Source organism: Chenopodium album, chromosome 21 (assembly GCF_948465745.1).
Source record: "Chenopodium album chromosome 21, dcCheAlbu1.1, whole genome shotgun sequence".
NCBI lineage: Eukaryota > Viridiplantae > Streptophyta > Magnoliopsida > Caryophyllales > Amaranthaceae > Chenopodium > Chenopodium album.
This window is the reverse complement of record NC_137854.1, coordinates 35,837,703-35,857,795: the sequence shown is the minus strand read 5'-3', so window position 1 is coordinate 35,857,795 and position 20,093 is coordinate 35,837,703. Positions and strand designations below refer to the sequence as shown.

At 33.8% G+C, this 20,093-nt stretch overlaps 3 protein-coding genes across 3 annotated transcripts; 2 read left to right on the top strand and 1 right to left on the bottom strand.

Moving 5' to 3' along the window:
- The first annotated feature begins 4,395 nt into the window (after positions 1 to 4,395).
- Positions 4,396 to 7,212, top strand: LOC145601981 (2-methylene-furan-3-one reductase-like). The gene is made up of 4 exons (XM_081658080.1): positions 4,396 to 4,880; positions 5,574 to 5,897; positions 6,005 to 6,164; positions 6,795 to 7,212. The coding sequence occupies exons 1-4, from the start codon at positions 4,461 to 4,463 to the stop codon at positions 7,058 to 7,060; spliced, it is 1,170 nt and encodes a 389-aa protein (XP_081514206.1). The 5' UTR covers positions 4,396 to 4,460; the 3' UTR covers positions 7,061 to 7,212.
- A 311-nt stretch (positions 7,213 to 7,523) lies between these two features.
- On the bottom strand, positions 7,524 to 8,939 carry LOC145600742 (F-box/LRR-repeat protein At2g42720-like). Its single transcript, XM_081656613.1, has one exon. The coding sequence runs from the start codon at positions 8,937 to 8,939 to the stop codon at positions 7,524 to 7,526; it is 1,416 nt and encodes a 471-aa protein (XP_081512739.1).
- Positions 8,940 to 10,523: 1,584 nt separating this feature from the next.
- On the top strand, positions 10,524 to 14,912 carry LOC145601894 (uncharacterized protein At4g28440-like). Its single transcript, XM_081657977.1, has 3 exons — positions 10,524 to 10,646; positions 11,263 to 11,496; positions 14,326 to 14,912. Exons 2-3 carry the CDS (start codon positions 11,274 to 11,276, stop codon positions 14,514 to 14,516), a joined length of 414 nt encoding a protein of 137 aa, XP_081514103.1. The 5' UTR covers positions 10,524 to 10,646; positions 11,263 to 11,273; the 3' UTR covers positions 14,517 to 14,912.
- Positions 14,913 to 20,093: the final 5,181 nt, after the last annotated feature.

The following is a 20,093-nucleotide window of genomic DNA, read 5'->3' as shown; positions in this document are numbered from 1 at the left end:
AGGTTTTGTAACTTGTACGTACCTTGAGTAAACAATTCGATTGGCCACTTTAAAGACTAGAAATCACCTTCTACAAAGTCCTCTCCTAAACCAAATAATAAGGAATAAATCAATACCAAAGCAATTAAAATTACAGCAATACTAAAGTATTTAAAAAGCTCTCAAACCATTAAAATAAAGTCCTTAAATTAATCCAATTAGCCAAAACTAATAGTACAACATCCCAACTACAAGTTTAGGTGTTAAAATCATGAAAATATAGTGTTTAATAATAAATTACAGCAACTTTAAAGTGGTTAAATAAATCTGAAAATTTGGTTTAAGCATATAAAATAATCCCATAAGCATAATTATTTGAAAAAGCCATCATATAGCAATTTAGTGTGTTAAAAACCCAAAAATACATCAATTCAACGCAATTAGAGGCTTCAAAATAGAAGATACAAAATCTGAAAATTTATTAATAATCAAAATAATTGAACTTAAACATAATTTACATATAATATAATTAGATAACTTAATTAGTACGTTTTAAACCCTAAAACCATGAAAAATCAACATTTAAACCCTAAATTTTTAATTAAACCAAATCTGAAAATTTAATAAATAAATTAAACATGATGAAACTCATAAATTTATAAACTTTAATAACCCAAGTATAATATCAAACCATAATAATAATAATTCATGAACAAAATTTCAATAAAGATTAAAACTTTAATTAAAAATAACAAGAATAAGAGAAGGAGAAATAAGGGGAAGGAGAAAGGAGGAAGAGGCAAACTGCAGTGGTGGCTCGGCTGGGCGGTGGACGGCGGCAGGGACGGTGGTGCTGCTGGCGGCAGCACTGTAGCAGTGTTGTTTTTTTTTTTTTTTTTTGCTTTGATCGTGAAAACTGTAGGAGGAGAGGAGAGTTTTTTTTTTTTTTACGTGAGAATTGAGGGAGAAGGGTATAAGGGTTTTTATTTTGGGCTTTTTAATTTCCTAATTAAATTAGGAGTGGTATTCCTAAATAGACTAGGATTATTTGTAAATCAATAAAAAAACACTAATTTATTTTAAATCCTTCCATAAAATAATTTATTTAATAAAATTACCATAAATATAATTACAAGAATAACATATAATTAAATTATAATTAAATTAAAATGTGGGGGATTACAAGTGTGAGTTGTTTTATAATTTCGATTAATGTTTGTTGTTACTATTCAATTTAATTTAAGTTCAATTTTGATCAATTTTGTCTCTGATTTCGATTAACGCTTGCTAGTCAATTGTTTGATTCAATTTTGTTAGCTGTTTTGCTTTAAATTGTTTGCTGATTTTATTCGATTTATCAAGTTTTTTTTAATCAATTTAGCCTTTGTTTTAGTTCAATTTGGTTTGGTATTATACTTCAAGTGAATTGAATTTTTATTTTAATAAATTTTGTCTCTTATTTTGATCAGTATGCTTTATGATTCAAGTTTGTTTGCTGTTTTTAGTTTAATGATTGCTGATTGTGATTTGTTTTCTGTGATTGATTATATTTTTTATATACGTTTTCGTGTTTTTTTAGTATTTTTACAATTTTGATCAATTTCATAATTCTAAATGATCATTATGATTCAAACTAATGTTCAGTTATAGATGTTTTAATTATATTTTAAATATTTAGTACTTTATTTTATTTTATTATTTTGATCAAATTGATGATGCTAAATGATCATTTATATAGAACTGCTTTGTATTTGTACATATCTATTATTGATTATGCTCATTTTTAAAAACTTGTGCAGTGGGTGCTAGTGATGATAAAATGAAGAAGCAACTAAATCAGAGTTATTTTTTATAGATTTTAATTCTGAACAAGAAGCTTATGAAAGGTACAATGAATATGTTTTTAAGAAAGAATTTAGTATTGTCCAAGTGCGTGCTCCAAGAAAAGGCCAATTTCTTTCAAGTGCTCCAAGTGATGTCCAAGTTTCTTTAAGTGTGCCAAGAAAAAAAGTTCAATTACGTCTAAGTGTTCCAATAAATAAATTTTCAAGTTCCTCCAAGTGTTCCAAGAGATGTTCAAAGTGTTCAACGTGGTAGCTATTCTTCTAAGTATGATAGGTTGTTAGCTTTTCTTTTTTACACTAATGTAGCGAATAGGTTGGCAAATAATAATAAGTAAGAATTTGGATTGAAACGACAAATATTTGTTCCAGCCTAATTTTTTTTCTTCTGATAAGTGATATGTAATTGAACATGTTTTGTTTTGACACTGTACATTTGCCTTTTTTGTTATGAACATTTTATTGTATTTCGTTATAACCGTTACGTAATTGAACATATAAATTCTTGATAATAAAAATTTCCATTCCAGTAATATATATATATATATATATATATATATATATATATATATATAACAAGCACTAATGAATTAAAAAAATATATGAATATTAATGTACTTGATCCTTTAGAAGTCCATAAATGATCAAATAACCGAAAGAATAATATTTGTAGTAATATAAGCTTCCATAAATCTTCTTGCTCCTTTTCTATTGTCTCTAGATTCTTTTTAATCCAAACAGCATCAATTGAGCAATGTATTGTATTCCCAGCTTCCAGATTTGGTGTATCTGTAAGTCAAACAAATTACAATGTCAATGTATGTATTCATTGTTACGAAAATGAACATTATGCTATATGTCAAATTAACTTACTTGTGGTTCAACATGCTTCTATCAAAATGTGATTCCCACCAATTACTATGTTGTTCATTATTATCTTTCAATATAATTGATGGCATTATCCCCTTATAAATATAGGCTTAGAGTTTCCATATCTAAATTATTGCAATGTGTGTTTCACTCTATATAGAACATGACTACAATATATATTGTGTTTGTAAATCAATATATATGCATAAACATTATATTGATATTACAAATTTAATAAATGTTCAGTTGGCAATACAAAAACGTACATTATGTTTTATATAAATGAACAAATTATCACAAATAACATGAGCATATATATATCACAAATAATGTAAGTGACAATATGTGATTTATTTTTGAACATTTTTTAAAATAGAATCATATTTTAAAATAGAACCATCAAAGGTTTATGAGGAATGAGCAATATGTGATTTATTTTTGAACATTTTCAGACATGTGAATGAACATACATTAACATATGTGTGAATAATATACACTTATCCAAATGAACATCTATGTATCAAATTCGAATAAGCATCTATCAATATTAGAGCGAATATGTATCTAGTATAATATTCACATGATGTTCATGAGCATATAATTTAATATGAAGTTAAGCATTTCAATATGAGAATGAACATGTACGTATTTACATTCAAATAATCATATGTTTAAATACTAGTAAACATTCATTAATATGTAAGGATTATAAACAAAATTAGGGTAATATTCTCTCAAGAATGAACCCTAGTAGATGTAAGGTAAGAATGTAAATGATCATATACTGGTATCATAATGAACATCTATCAAATTGAAAATGAACATTTACTGAAAATGAACATTTGTTCAGCAATCGTCTTCTCCGACGGAACCTTCGAAGTGTTCTTCTCTGTTTCATTTCTACTAATTAAAAATCCCACCAAATATAGTATATTATAGTCTATTATGCACAAAAATAAGTGTAATTATAGTAGAGTTTGTTTTAGAATATCAAAACGCAAAAAAATATAAAATCTAGGTTTTACATTCAAAATTCTACTTAAATGAACAAATTCTTACTCTTCTTTTTCGGAATTTAGTTGCGATTGACGAACTTCATCTCGAATGTAAGACATTTTTAGATGTTTTGATGCAATTTGCAGTAATTTTGAAGATTTTTTTCTTGAATTGTAGCGATTTTGAGTATTTGAAGAGAGAGAATATGGTGTTGAAGAGAAATGGAGAATTAACTACAAGTTCTAACTAGTGCGGTTAGTGGGATGCGGTTAGTGGGGTGCGGTTAGTGGGGGTAAGGGTTTTACGGTAATTTCAGGGGGAAGCAGGTATTAAAGGCTAAAGGGGGGTGTAGTGAATAGGAATTACATATTTTACGAAGACTCTTCATACTTAAGGAGTACCCGTGTCACATCCATGAGTCCATGACGCTCTAATATAAATACGGAAATTTAAACAACACTTTTAGACTAAAATCTTGGAATTAATTCAAATAGTCAAATCAGACACTTAGACACATATTCATATTTCACAAGAATACCCAAATCCGAGGTACATAGATCCAAGCCTATATGAATAGGCTCGGAACAACCCGGCCCACCATCCATAGATTCAATTATCTGCCATACAAGTGTCACTTGGATAACCAAATACAAAAACATGCACAAATCCAGAATTCATCATTAAATACACATTCTATCTATGACCATAAATATAGACAACAACAATACCACCCATTACGTTACACTGTCTACTAAAATTTTATCAATCAGAAAAATGGAAGCCATTCTTACCACCAAAATTCCTCTATCTCTCTCCTCTTCCTCTTCTACCTCATCCAACACACCTTCACTTTCTCTCTCCTCACTCTCAACCCTTTCCAAAACCACCAAAAAATTCAGTAACACCCTTATTTTTAAGGGCACCCAACATTGTATTTACCCTTCTTCCCTTAAAATTTGTGCAATGTCACAAACTGCCCCTGCTTCTGTAGAACCCATAACTGTACCTACTGAGATGAAAGCTTGGATTTATGAAGATTATGGTGGTGTTGATGTCCTTAAATTTGGGTCTAATGTTAAAGTTCCTGAATTAAAGGATGATCAAGTTTTGATTAAGGTTGCTGCTGCTGCTTTAAACCCTGTTGATTTTAAGAGAAGGCTTGGCAAGTTTAAGGCCTCTGACTCACCTCTTCCTGTAAGCCTATTTTTCTCTGTTGTTTGTATTCCCTCGGTTTGGGTTCGTTTAATTTATTGTCGCGTTACTAGTTTGAATTACATTATCAACGTGACTTTTAAATTCCGGGCAGAAGTGATAAATTATCTTGTTTTTATTGCTAGTTGTATTTTGACTTGGCCTACTAGCTAATATTGAAGTTTGAGACTCTTACCTAGTGAGTAATGCGATTCATACTAGACCTTTGTTGTTAGCTACTTGTGAAATTTACAATAGTCACTAGTTAGATATAATGTGTTTCTCTTCCGAGATTTGTGCAAGGATATCAAGGGATGATGCACTGGTAAAAGTAGCAATTGTATTACTGTGGCTTTAAATGAGTGTACTGCGTGTTGGTCGTTGGTTTATAAAATTTTAAGCCTTTGAATGCATTATCTATTAATAACTAATCTACCTTTTAACATGATTTGCTGATAAAATTTTAATAAGGTCCTATTTTTTTCCTAGGTTTTAGGATATAGAACTATAGAAGTAGCTAGCTTTGGTCAGTTAAGAGGCATAATCTTGCCAAGTTGATATCTGGTTGATTTGGCCAAAAACCTATACTGACTAATTACATTTAATGAAATCAATATATAACATTGGAGATTACTCTATACATATAATGTCGTGTTTGGATTTTGCATCTAAAAAAGAATGGAAATTTTAGTGCAGACTGTCCCAGGCTATGATGTTGCTGGTGTGGTGGTAAAAGTTGGTAGTCAAGTGAAAGAGTTCAAGGTAGGGGATGAAGTTTACGGAGACGTCAGTGAGAAAGCACTTGATGGTCCCAAGCAATTTGGGTCATTGGCAGAATATACAGCTGTGGAGGAAAAGTTGTTGGCTCTGAAGCCTAAAAATATCGACTTTGTACAAGCTGCTGGTCTCCCATTAGCTGTAGAGACGGCCTATGAAGGTCTCGAAAGGGCTGGGATGTCTTCTGGAAAATCGGTCCTTGTTTTAGGTGGGGCAGGTGGTGTTGGATCTCTAGTAATCCAGGTATATTACATCTATTAATCTGAGTAAATACCCTAATGTTCAGTGTAGTTTCAGTGTTGGATGAGGAGATAATTTGATATTTCCTTTTTGGATTGATTTTGGGGCAGCTTGCGAAGCAAGTATTTGGTGCCTCTAAAGTTGCAGCCACTGCTAGCACCGGGAAAATAGAATTTTTGAAGAGTCTTGGTGTTGATCTTGCTATTGATTACACCAAAGAGAAGTTTGAGGACCTTCCAGAAAAGTTTGATATTGTGTATGATGCAGTTGGTAAGTTTATGTTTTGATTATAACCTCTGTTATCTCTTCAGATAATTTTTTTGTCAGGAAATTATCGGTTATGATGCACTTACATAAGCCATATTTAGGATCAATTTAATTACGTAGTATTACAATATAAAATTATCATTCCTGAATCCTAATTACAAGATCCTCTGGCAACGTAAGTATATCATCATCTACTTAGGTGCTGGAATTCAATGTCAGAATCATCTTAATCAGCAAAGGCATATAGCAAAAAATAAAAATTAATTTTTTTTTTTTAAAAGAAAAAAAGAACAGTAGTTTTCAAGTATAGAGGACCTTTATTCAAGGCCTGATAATTTGCAGTTAAGAGTGATGCCAAATCTGCTTCTTTGCTTAAAAAAAATCCATAGGTAAATATGCTTAGAAACATTTCTCCATCAAAAGGCTTATAATTTCAGCTCTTATAACTTATAGTATAAATAGAATTATATCCATCCAAACTGCACCAGAACTGGCACTTCCTTTTCCATAGTAATGTAGAATAATGAACATCTGATCTTTTGCATCACTAGTCAGTTTTGTAAATCCTTGAAATAGCCATTCCCATTTGCGGATTTGCCTCATTAATTTTGTTTCAACTTTCATGAACAACAGGTGAAGGCGAGAGGAATGTAAAAGCTGTAAAAGAAGGGGGAAGTGTGGTGGTCTTAACTGGTGCTGTCACACCACCAGGGTTCAGATTCGTGGTGACATCCAATGGAGAAGTACTGAAGAAGCTAAACCCCTACCTCGAGAGTGGGAAGGTAAAGCCAATAGTCGATCCTAAGGGCCCCTTCACATTCGACAAGGTTGTTGAAGCCTTCACTTATCTTGAAACTAATCGTGCTACTGGAAAAGTAGTCATCCATCCCATTCCCTGAGTTCAAAGTTTCAAGTTCTAACAGTATGATCTGTATCTAGATTCAGTAGTGCTCAGGTGGATCTTGTTCATATTTGTGATCAGGTAAACATTTTATTATAACTATGAGGTATGAATGTCAATCTCATATTGGGGTTTGGTTTGGTTTGGTCATATTCATATGCTAATTCTTGCGTTGTTTCATCTATGCCTTCAGTCTTTCCAATCAATGTTCTTGGGTGTGTACAGTTATTCAGATGGTAAATTACAAGAGGGCGGGAGGGGGGAGGGTTCTTATGTTCCCTAGTGCCTACTTTTCGCAGAATATAGAACTGAAAACTTAAAGGATTATGAGGCCCAACTAGAAATTAAAGCAAAATGTGTCAATGTATAGTACATTCAAGTTACTACAAAGCCAAAAAAATGTGCATACATGAAAAGGCAATCAAATTACCTGAGGATCATAAACTCATATGGCTTGCCTTCTATTCCTCATCACTGTCCGAATGCCACATGCCGGGTCCTTCCCAATCAATTTGAGAAACAACTGATCCATTCCCAGACCCATCAACAGATGCAATGATATAAGCACCATCAAACTCAACTTTACAAGTTAAAGAGCTCCTTGGAAGCTTGAACAATCTCCTACAGTACATATATTCGGTCCAAAGTTTAAAACTTCCGCCCTTATCATAGTCGGCATCATAGTTGGCATAGCTAGAAATGTAAAGCAATTCCAAAACATTTGCATTACTTAGAATATATTTTACCAACTTGATATCATTGTCTTCCCCTTTAAGTCTAACCCCCGATATCTCTATTTTCTTGAGCCTTCTTAGCAAATGGGAAGATATTGGAGCATCCGAAATCACATGTTCCTCAGAAACAATCAAGCTAAGACGCGTGAGATTATCAAAGTTCAACCATACATTCACATCTATAGCATTAAGGCTATTGAATAGAGAAAGATTATCCACTAAATGAATATACTTAACACTCGAAATCCCACGAAGAAACTCCGGTATACAAGTAAGATCAGTTCCATCTTCGAAAATCTGAGTCCAAAACCCAATACTTGCCTTTTGTACCACACTTGGTTTACTAACAAAACTATATAATGCAACACAATGGTAAACCTCAATGTACTCCAACAATGGTGCATCAATCACAAATCTACTACGACGCGATGATCCATTCATTGAAATAGTCAATGACTTGAGATTGTGCGCTGATATATTTATTGTTTCATCCTCCATCAACTCAAATGCTACAAACAAAGTCTCTAACAACGGGCAAGACTTAAACAATGTCCTCAATACCCGAGGATCGAAATGAAGGCGCATAACAATCTTGGTCAAATTAGAAAGATTAATATCACCAATTGGCAATTTACAGTACATATTTCCAACTAATTCAAGATGTACGAGTGATTGGGTTTCAAAAATAATAGGCGGTAAAGTAATAAAATGGCCAGTAAATCCAAAGTCGAGGCATAACTTGAGGTTTGCTGGGTTTCGAGCGCAAATAAGAGGGACCCATGAATCGAGAAGAGTGGAGCAAAGAAGAGATTCATTGTTGGTTAAAGGAGAATGATGGAAGCTAAGATTGAAGGTGTGAATATGAGGGGAGGTGAGTTGGTTGAGAATGTGGTTGGTGTTGGTGAAAAATAGGCGGAATTTTCGTTTAGGATTTGGGAGGTTGTAAGTGTTGTAACCGTCGAAGACGAGGTGGGTGCGGTGGGTCCAAAGGCGGAGCCAACGGCGGGATAAAGTGGAAGTGGCGGCGGCGGAGTTGAGGGGGAGGAGAGAGAGGATTTCGAGCAAAAGGGAGTCTGGGAGTGAGCTTAATCTGTCTAATTTTGGTCTGGTTTTTTTGGGGGAATTTGAGAGAGTTTCTGCCATTTTTGTGGGGATGATGAATAGGGTTTTGGGTTTAATGGGAGGAGAAGGAGATGAAAGGCTTTATGGTGGTTGGGGCTTGGGGGTTTATAAAGTGCATTACTAATTTTTTTTTCTTTTTTTTGGCTATAATTAATAAAAGTTACGGAGTAGTTTTTTACTAGAATTAATAATAATTGATAAAGGTTGGATTTAATGTGAAGAAATGGCAAAGGTTGGATTTTTTTTTTTTTATATTTCAATTTTTTCTAAATTTTTGGGAATTAATTTTCTTGCAGAGTGGACAATGACTAAAACTAGATGAAAAATCCATTATTACACCAAAGATTCTGAAACTTGGGCTATATGTTCACTCTTGGAATCGTAAGCCAACTTCCTACTTGAACATGCGGTCATAGTTTCACTCATGTAGGAATGACAACGGATCGGATTCGGGTCGGATGTGGCTAAATCCGAATCCGATCCGTTTAATTAACGGACTCTTGACTCGGATCTGAAAAACCCGAGTCCAAATCCGATCCGACTTGTTATTTTCGGATCCGAATCCGGTCCGTTAATACGGACCTCCGAAATTTTTTAAATGTCATATACCTATAATTGCTTGTATTGTCATACCAAGTAAAGTATAAACATAACATATTTAAATTATGAACTAAGTTACATAACAAAATTTTACTACAAAACAAGTAAACAATTGTCCCAAGTTATAAAGCATATGCTCATACTCTCGGATTCGGACTCCGTCAAATTTTGCGTAGGGTCCAAGTCCGATCTGCCTCCTATTATTCGGATTCAGACTAATTTTAAACGGATTCGGATCATTTTTTTTTCTTCGGATTGGATCGGATCCGATTTGAATTGAACTCGGATTAAATTGCCATCCCTACACTCATGGTTGATAAACGTTTGGGCTTTATTTGTAATTGTGTTAGATACTTGATCTTTGTACGTAAATTTTGACTAGATATCTGTTGTGTAACTTAGATTTACCATGCACACGAGGTTAACAATTGTTGTGGAAGTGTATGTAGGAGGTTTGGGAAAACTACACTTGCAATTGGTACAATATTTTAGGTATCAGAAGAAAAGGCAAATAGGGTGCTAACATATGAACAATTTAAAACTTGATAAAAGGTTTGTGGATAGCTCCATGGATAAAAATCATAAAATAACATATTCAGGCATCGAGTAATTAATTGCATAACTACAACGCCTATAATGTCGATCATTAAGTGCTAGATTATCTTGATTATTATTTGCACTTTATAATAAGGGCTTGTTCTCATTTCCTGAATTGAGCTGAACTGAACTGAACTAAATTGTTTATGAGAGAAGAAAATTAGGAACTGAACTGAACTAAACTAAATTAAATTGAATTTAACTGAAATTAAGTTGAAGAGAATAAGCGCTAACTATAGTTTATTTCCTACTTCTAATGCACTAGGTATTATATTTCCTACTTCTAATGCATTGGGTATTTCCTTTGTAGGTTTTTATTTTATTTTATTTTATTTTTTAAATTTTGTAATTACTATGGTTAAACAAGGGCGATTTAGGAATAAAGAAAATCATCCGACGGGCCATGACTTTTCTCTCTTTATAAGTATCCTTGTATTTATAGGTGAACGAGCCCAACACACTGTGGTTGACGGCTACCTTTCAAGATCTCAACTTTGCGCTTCATTCTTCATTGTTTTTCACGATTTCCAGGTGATTTCCAAATTTCTGAATACATTCATCATTCTGTACTTTGATTTTATTGTTAATTGATTTGAATTTTGCATATTCAGGGTTTTGTTTTGTTCAATTTTATCTAGGAATTATCGAGATTTTTTTTTCTGCATTGTTCTTTTCCCAAAAATTGTGGTTAAATTAATTAATTTCTGAATTACATGCTTTAGATTTCGTTGTATTCGTTTAAATTTCCGATCTTTGATGCGTAATCTTGGTTTTTCTATGAAAAAATTAAATACTCATATAAAAAGAAGAAACAACTAAGGGTTTATGTATTTTCTTGTGCTTGAATTTAGGCTTTATTATCCTGTTAAGAGTAGGATATACAGTTTGATTCATATACTTTGATTTGTATTTCTGGGAAATTATATGAATTTAATTGTAAAATCAGTGGAGACTTTATTTGATTTTGGAGCTTTTTAACTTGTATTCGAAGTGTGTGATATAACCGGCTTATGTTTTGGAATGCGAATCAATGAGCAATGTAACATGTAAATCACTCCCTATCAATACCAGTGGTTGGGAGGAGGTGCTTTTTGTGATTGTTGCTTTGTTTGACTTCAAGTTTTCGTTGTCGTTTAATATATTGTAGGCGTCTACTAAATGGCTGAATCAAAGCAAGAAATGAGGAAACCGGTTTTCACCAAAGTTAATGAGCTACGACCTGGTACTTTTGGCCACAACCTCACTGTCAAGGTTGTTGATTCGAAGTTGGTTATGCAGAGGGGCAGGTCTGACGGACCTCAAGTACGCCAAATGAAAATTGCTGAATGTTTGGTCGGAGATGAGACTGGAATGATAATTTTTACTGCTAGAAACGATCAAGGTAAGCTTTTTTTTGTAGGTGTGTATTGTCTTCAGATCCTGTTGGTTAACGTGTTAAGATTAGTCCTTGGTATCATTTTATTTTTGTTGGCATTAGATTTGGCTATTTAGTTGATGTTGTTTGATTGGTGTATCGTGCATGGTGCATTATTATCTTCTTTCCATGGTGCATCACGACTCTGGAGTGATTTTGTATCCGTGTTCCAATTTTAACGATCTTGCTGGTGTGTTTCCTTAGTGTGTTCTTCTAAACTATTACATTTAGTTTGAGAGCGTCTGATTTCATCAATGATCTTCTCGTTAAACTTGTCATCTGAGGTCAATAAGGTTGGATTTGGCTACTTGATTGATAGCTACATGTTATCTTATCTGTTCAACTGAGTTTATCTGCATCATTATTAGCCTAATATTTTATCTGCAATACTGGAAACTGGACATTACAACATTAATGGGCACAAGGGGCTCCCTGCCTCATTTATTTTTCCTAGCATGTTTGACTCTTCTTGCACGCCTGTAAATTTCTCGCTTCTCTTCTTAACATCTACACCTCGAAAACATGCAATTGACAATTGGAAAGCATTGTTGATAAATTTGAAGTTTAAATAATAGAAATGGAACTCAGTTTTTTGCAAAAGAGAATATATATACATGTGTGTGTGGAGAGGGGAGGAGGGGGACCATTGTCTGGTGTCCTGGCTCCAAAAGGATACTCTGCTTCAGAGCTATTTAAAGGCAAAATTTAAAGATAGAAGGTAGTAAAAATTTGAAATGTGTTGTTCTTGTTTGGGAATCTTGGGATATTAAAAGTGGGGGTCAAGCTCTCTTGTGGGTCAAAGTACAAGGAAGGTGAAAATTAAAACTGGTATCCTTGCTTTTGGGCTGTAAAAATGCCTTAGCCATTTTTTCTGTCTGCTTTTCTTCTTTGATGGAATAGCATAGCTGAAGTCTGTACCAGCCATATAGGATGGATTTTTGATGGATGATGTGTACTTTAGTGGTAACTCTTAGAAACTCTCTCATTACAGGAATATAAATGATGGTAGAGATAGACTTGATGCTACCGACTAAATCTTCACGTCCTTCTTCCTTGCCCAGTCAATGGACATTTCCACTCTATACTTTCTGGATAGAAATATGTACCTATAAGCAGTAAATCCCAGTATCTTAAGTTTTAATATAGACATGTAAGCTGATGTATGGTTGTTGTTAGTATGATTCCTGTTCTGCTGTAGAACTCTTCACTTGATAAACAAGGTTATGAATGGAAAAGGTTTGTCCTCTTGTATTGTGGTTTCTTCCGGGGTAGTTTCTCCATCTCCACCAGCAATGGATCCTCCATTGTCATTCTGTTGAAAGTAGAGTTATGATCCTTGGTGTTAGTTGTTTTGTTGCAAAACCTTTCCTGTATCACTGCTCTTGACTTGATTAACAAGCATAAATTGGGAAACTCAATTACAATCAAGATATTGGAATTCAACAACATCATAGTTTGTGGTTCTTGATTGCATGTTCCCACCTCCTTTATCTTATGGGGATCTTTAGGGAGTTGGATCCTTGAAAATAGGGAGGTGAGCTGTAGGCCGAAGAATACTCTTCACCAGCTTTTACTCCTTGGTCTTGGTGGTTGAAATTAACAATCTTACCTGCTTAAAGCTCTTCTCCTTTAGGCCATGTTTGGATGAGGATCAATATGGGGGTAATATATAACTGGAAAGTGGAAACTACTATGGGAAGTAAATTATGGAAAGTTCTTCCATGAGGTAGTAGGCTCTCAAAAAGTGATAGTTTTCCCTCAAATTGTGGTAATAGGTTCCTTTTCGTAGTCCCAATAACCACATCCTCTTCCAACCCCTCATCATCCCACTAACTCCTAATTCATTCTTGTCATTTGGTCTTTGGAGTATGGTTTTACATGGTATTGCTTGGGAAATAGATGTGTGGAAAATACAAAAGCTGAGTTTTTTTTTTTTTTTTTTTTTTTTTTTTTTTTTTTTTTTGTAACATGCATGAATTTTAGAACCCCCCTCAACTCCGTATTTCAGTCCTCTCAATTCAAGCTTTCAAGTACAGCTTTGATCCATCTTGTTGTTTTGAAAATAAGAAAATGGGGCGTGGTGCGGATTGTGGAATATACAAAAGTCTATTTTTCTTGTTATCGATTATGGTAGAGCAACTTTTGTGCTCTAGGCAAGGCACATCTGTGCCGCACCTTTTATTTTTGTACTAGTCGTGCCTACCTCTATTGCTTTAGTGCTCCTTGAGCTTTTTTATAAATTGGTTTAACACGCATTAATCTTCTTTATTACTATAACAAACTGTTCAGCTAAAGATATTTTTTTTGGGATAATGCACTTGTAAGTTGCTTCTGAAAGCTAGTGAACTGAAACAGACTGGGTGGACATTTGAATACTTCATTTTATTTTCCAGTAAAACAGGAAATATTACTTTTTTTGGGTAGAAAACCCAAATTGGGCTAATGTTAATTCTTGTCTATTGAGCTGGAATATTTGTTACAGTATAAAAAAAAACATACAGTTGCACTAATGCACTATTGTACTTTATCTGTATGATCGGTACTAATCTACCTTTCTGTTACCTCATCACATGTCATACATGAACCTGTATGGCTATATCAGAGTTGTTATCTCAGTTTACATGAATTGTGGATTGGGAAGTTGAGACTAAAATTCTCTGTTGTTTTGGGATTGTCCTGGAAAGCTTTTACTTTGTCGCTAAAAGTTGCCCCCTTTTCTCTTTCTCATATCATGTTCTTTACTATTAATTTTTTTTTTTTTACAATCAATGATGGGATGTATTGTTCTCTTCTTAGTGGAAAAGATGAAAGCAGGAACTACAGTAACCCTGCGCAACGCAAAGATTGACATGTTCAAGGGATCCATGAGGCTTGCAGTCGATAGGTGGGGGATCGTCGAAGAGGCAGAGGAGCCCGCTAATTTCACTGTCAAGGAAGATAACAACTTATCGCTGATCGAGTATGAACTTGTGACCGTTGCCGGGTGAATGTAACTGACGCTTACTTTTGTTCCAGCCCTCCAAAAAGTTGGAACCTGAAGAAAATAAAAATAGGAATCAAACAAAAAAAGAAAAAGGGTGAAATTTGATGTAGTTTTGTCTCCTGGGCATAATTCCAATTGCTCGTGAAACCTTGCCTTCCTGGAGGAGGAATTTGAGGCTTCTAATCACTACCAAAGTTGAAGAGAGGTTAAACCATTTCGCTGCACGTGAAGGCAACTTGTTGGATTTCGGAGCCCTCTTATATCGGTATATTGGTTGTTTTTTCTATAATATCTCTTTCAGTTTATAGTCTGGAGACAAAGATATTGCTTGCCTATTATGACATATACTTTGTAATATGCATGAGATTTCAGATGAACCATTGCTCTACTTTTCTTTCGCTGTCTTTTATCTTGCTTTACTATTACAAGCTTGATTTGGTTGTTATCTATGGGATTAATAGGTATTCTCGAAATTTTTCGAGGCATGAGTCATGGATATATAATACAGTATATTACAAATGCATTGTGTGACGTACTTGTATGATTATACGAACATTTTATCTATTTCTGGTGAAGAACTTTTGTTATGTACGATGTCGATTATGGTGCAAATAGCAATTTACTTCCAGTAATGGGTACTGCTCTTCAGCACCTTTTGATTAGCACCTTAGTTGCTTCAAATTTAAACGATCAGTATGTGAAAGTGAGTTTTATTCGTTAAAATTTAGGATTTGATCATATATTCCTTTGTAGTGAATTAGGACATGTTCTCTTCAACTTATTTCAGGTACTTATCCATTCATCTTAACTATTATAAAAACACAAGTAGCTGACGTTACCATTACCCACGTGTTGCTTCTCAATAAAAAATTTCCCGCTTAAATGCAATGATGATGTCATTTTTTTTAATTTTTTTTAGAGATATCAAATTTAACATTTTTGAAATTTAAATATTTCTATCAATGTAACAATTTTAAATAGCACACTAATAAATGACCTCCTATATTGAATTGTGAATTAGACAACGGTGAACAGATACTATATCATAATTTTGATGAAAAAATTTTAAATTACAAAATATACGTAATTCTTATTTAATTCATGTATAATAGCGATTTATTTTTAAAATGTACAAATTAAAAATAGGTTTTATATAAACTGTGCATCGCACGGGTTCTAACCTAATTTCTTAATAAATTAAGATCGGATCAGATTAGACCAAAAACAATCAAATTCACAGATTAAAACTTTTAATTATCATTTACTTATTGCTAAATATCGTTAATTGCGTATTACAAAAAATTATGAAAATTACACATTTGAAATCATAATGAGACTAATCTAACAAGATCCATTTTGATGATGTTTTTCTTTATAGATTAGTATTAAAATGCAATTAAAATTTAGTCAAATTATTAAATCAGATCAGACCACATCAGATAATAAAAATTCAGATCAGATCATACCTTATCAAAATCAGACCAGATCACCTTGTTTCAGGTGAAGAGGACAAGTCTTTAGTCTCTCCATTTTTTGATCTTTAGTCCATCCAATTTTTCCTATACTACATTTTTTTTTGAAAAGTAAGATACATGGAGATTAGATACGTTTTCTCACAAGACCGTGTCCTAATCTATTAAGGAGTAAAAATAGGATAATTTACAACTTAGAATGTCTTGATATCTGCCATAACAAGATGAAGATTCCATGGACAACTAAAAATCTGAAATGAACCATGTAAAATATTAATAATAGTTAGATTATCGCCTTCAATAAAAATATCGAATATATTATATTCCCTAGTCTCTCCATCTTTTGATCTTTCGTCCATCCAATTTTTCCTCTACTATATAATGTTTCAACTTTCTAAATTTTATGTTGATTAGACTGTTACAAGTGGAGCAATTAAATTGAGAAAGACAATATGGCGGATGTTAGAGATAAAGGTGGGCGTAGGCCGTGCCAGCACGAGCCTGGCACGAAACTGGCATGGCCCGAAACGAGCCGGCAAGCAACACGGCCCGGCACGGTGGCCCACTTGTGGACCGTGGACCGTGCCGTGAACAAATTTTTACAAAACGGGCACGGGCATGATCACTAGGCCCATGACACGGCCCGTGGCACGACCACCACCACGACCCAATTTTTAATTATTGTACGATTTTTATTTACCAATTATAAGATATTTAATTATCATTATAAATTATTGTATTATCGATTTATCGTACCGGCATATAATAAAATAAGTCACTCATCAAGTTTTGTGTTATCGGCTTATTGCACTCGTAAAATTTCTAATAATATGCATTGTTGCTTTTTGCTAAATAATTCGGAGTATTATTATAGTACAAAACATTAACATAAAATAATAAAATTATTAAAATATATTTATTTTTAAAGTTGTTCAAAAAAGTATATATTGATTTTTTTTATACTTAAAAACAATGAAAAAACCGGGGCGGCCCATTTCCCGGCACGGCACGGCCCGCCAAGTACATGGGCCGTGCCGTGGGTTGGGGTGTACCAAAAGGTGGCATGGCCTGGCTTAGGCACGGCACGGCCCGGCACGAGCCACCCCTAGGCAGTAGGCACGGCCCACGATGGCCCGGCACGGCACGATGTCCACCTCTAACTAGAGATAATAGTAGTGATGTATGAAAACGACTTGACTTTGGATAATATAATCATATATTGCTCTATTCACAAAAATATAATTATATATTGCTAATTTAGGAAACACAAGGGGAGAATACTGGAGTAATTAAAATTAGTGTAACAGCACCTAGGCTAAACAGGTTCCATATATATCGTGAAGCTTTAAATATAAAATATGTTATCACTTTCTTGTAAAATTCATAGCTAAGCTAGTAAGCTATAAATTAGTCCATTAATTACTTCAATTAATATCTGCATGATGTTAACTAATCAATAATCAACATATATATAAGAACTCTATAATCATAAAATTGTTAACGGTATTGGCAGTTGTCTAATCAAACACATCTCTATCTTTGTATCTCAATCAAAATAATTCCAACCTCACTTTTTTGATTTTCTATTGAAGGGGAATAACCGAATAAACCCACATGCATTCATCAAATTAAATGTTTATTTGGAAGATATTGTTTTTATGTAAAAGAAACATTACATCACACATTCTTTGAAAATAATGTGATGTCAAAAAAAAAAAAAAAAAAAAAAAGAAAATAATATCTTCAATAATACAAGCTAGGGACTAATGTCAATATATAAAGATGGCTTATGCTATAGAGACATTTCATATTGTTTTATTCATGTGTGATATATTGAGCTGCCTAATTGCCTAAGTGTCTTTCATGTGTTATTTGTGACATAGCAATGCATATGGCTGTTATGATTGACCATTATGGGGTTAATTTGAAGCAACCCTATAATATACCGAAATGTTTGTATTAGTAGTTTTCTAACACTCCTCTTCACATGTGAGTCACCGACTATATAACTTTCCTTTTCAAATCCTTTTTTTTTTTTGTTGCATTCTTCAAATCAATGGGCCATTTATTCTCTAGAATGTTCATGTTAAAGTTGATATTAAATTAATTAATAATTTAGTGCAACTGTATTGCTATTGTTAATTAATTGAACAAAAACACAAAAAAATAAAAAAATAAAAAAATAAAAATAAATAAAAATAAATAAATAAATAAAGTGTGTGGTTTAGTATTGTTGTGTGTGCTATCCTCATCATTCTGCTAATCCCACCCCAATCCTCCTTGAAGTCCCTTATATTATACAATACACAAATTTTATATTAACAATGCTTTGTTCATATAAATAAGATTTGATTCAAGGTTTATATATTAAGTTAGTTTGACTTCCCCTAATCATTTCAGATAAACAATAATATTGTAATTTCGGTCACCACATTTTATCTATCTTATTTTGGATAAGATACGAACTTGTTTTCATTAAACGCAAGACTGTACAAAAGTCCATCGAAATTACATTATCAATAGCATCCAGTCCTCTTTCAACCTAAACTAACTCTAGTAAAGTAATACTTGTATAATCTACCAAGTGTAAATGAGTCAAATATGTGTCGCTATATTTGTTGATTTCTAGAGATATCAAATACTTACTGTTTCCGTCTGATCCCGACTCCACAGAGAACTCGAACTTGAGATCCTGATACCCCTATCGGCAAGCTGAGAACCTACACAATGAGAAGAAGTTAGCTAACCCCGGGGTGATCCGGGGATAACCACTCCGATGGTAAAGTCAGAAAAGTGTTTAAGAAAAGAAGATAAGTAAGAGAGAGAAAATGTAGAGAGAGATTAGAGAGATAGAGAGTGTAATTCATGCCCTCATTAATGAGGTCTTACCTACTATTTATAATAATTTACCTTGACAGGTGGCTCTCATCCATGCAGAGTCTTTTGCGCCAAGTGTTGAGCTTCTGTTGCCACGTGTTGAATTTCGGCGAGCCGACATGTCTTCATTCTGTGACATATCAGCATCTTCTTCATAATTACTAAAACCTGGTCATGTTTTCATGAGATATAGGATTTTCCATAAGATATCGGTCATGTCAGATATCATCCCATACAATTAGCCCCCCAAGTGAGGACGTATGATTATTCATCATCGTGCTCAGTTTATATCAATAACAAGCTGATTCCGACGAAACAAACTTTGGGTTCCATATCTCATTCTTCAGAGTTTTCCTTGTGTTGTAAATTCTATTGTAGCAACGTTTCTTGTACTCTGTCAAGCACCACTTGTTAACAAAGTTTTACTACTGATCTTGTGGTCTTGGCTTTGTCACAATTCATCTTACTTGTTTGCTTGATTTATATCCAGACAAATTAGCTTGCACATATGTATTGTAGGTCTATATTTAAGCTCTATGTTCTTTTGCTGAGAAGTTTTATATTTGTATAAACTCCGTTTTCCCCCCCAAGTGACCTTGTGTGCCGATAGCAGACAAGGTCTACTTGTTACAAAATACCTGGGAGCGAAAAACTCCGTTTTCCCTCCCAAGTGACCTTGTGTGCCGGTAGCAGACAAGGTCTACTTGTTACAAAATACCTGGGAGCGAAAAACTCCGTTTTCCCTCCCAAGTGACCTTGTGTGCCGGTAGCAGACAAGGTCTACTTGTTACAAAATACCTGGGAGCGAAAAACTCCGTTTTCCCCCCCAAGTGACCTTGTGTGCCGATAGCAGACAAGGTCTACTTGTTACAAAATACCTGGGAGCGAAAAACTCCGTTTTCCCCCCCAAGTGACCTTGTGTGCCGATAGCAGACAAGGTCTAAAGTTGAAGTATAACCGTTTTTTTTTTTTTTTTTTTTTTTTTTTTGAAGCGGGAAATTTTATACACGTGTCATAAATCCTGTCGTTGCTTTTTGATATTGATTGTTGATCCATGGCCGTTGGATTTCTGAACCGCCTTTCATTTCAACTGACTCTTCAGTTTTTCTTTTTAGACCAAAATTTTCGTCTTTTTGTTTATTTCATTTTCATTGTCTTCCAAACTTTTCTCAGTCGCAATTTCTCTCCAACAAAAAGTGCTTTTGACGGATTCTTCCTGATTTCGGTGTTCG

Coding starts and splice junctions, on each gene's coding strand:
- LOC145601981 (XM_081658080.1), top strand. CDS start 4,461: ATGGAAGCCATTCTTACCACCAAAATTCCTCTATCTCTCTCCTCTTCC. Junction 4,881..5,573: donor CCTCTGACTCACCTCTTCCT/GTAAGCCTATTT, acceptor ATTTTAGTGCAG/ACTGTCCCAGGCTATGATGT. Junction 6,165..6,794: donor TATTGTGTATGATGCAGTTG/GTAAGTTTATGT, acceptor CATGAACAACAG/GTGAAGGCGAGAGGAATGTA.
- LOC145600742 (XM_081656613.1), bottom strand. CDS start 8,939: ATGGCAGAAACTCTCTCAAATTCCCCCAAAAAAACCAGACCAAAATTA.
- LOC145601894 (XM_081657977.1), top strand. CDS start 11,274: ATGGCTGAATCAAAGCAAGAAATGAGGAAACCGGTTTTCACCAAAGTT. Junction 11,497..14,325: donor TACTGCTAGAAACGATCAAG/GTAAGCTTTTTT, acceptor TTCTCTTCTTAG/TGGAAAAGATGAAAGCAGGA.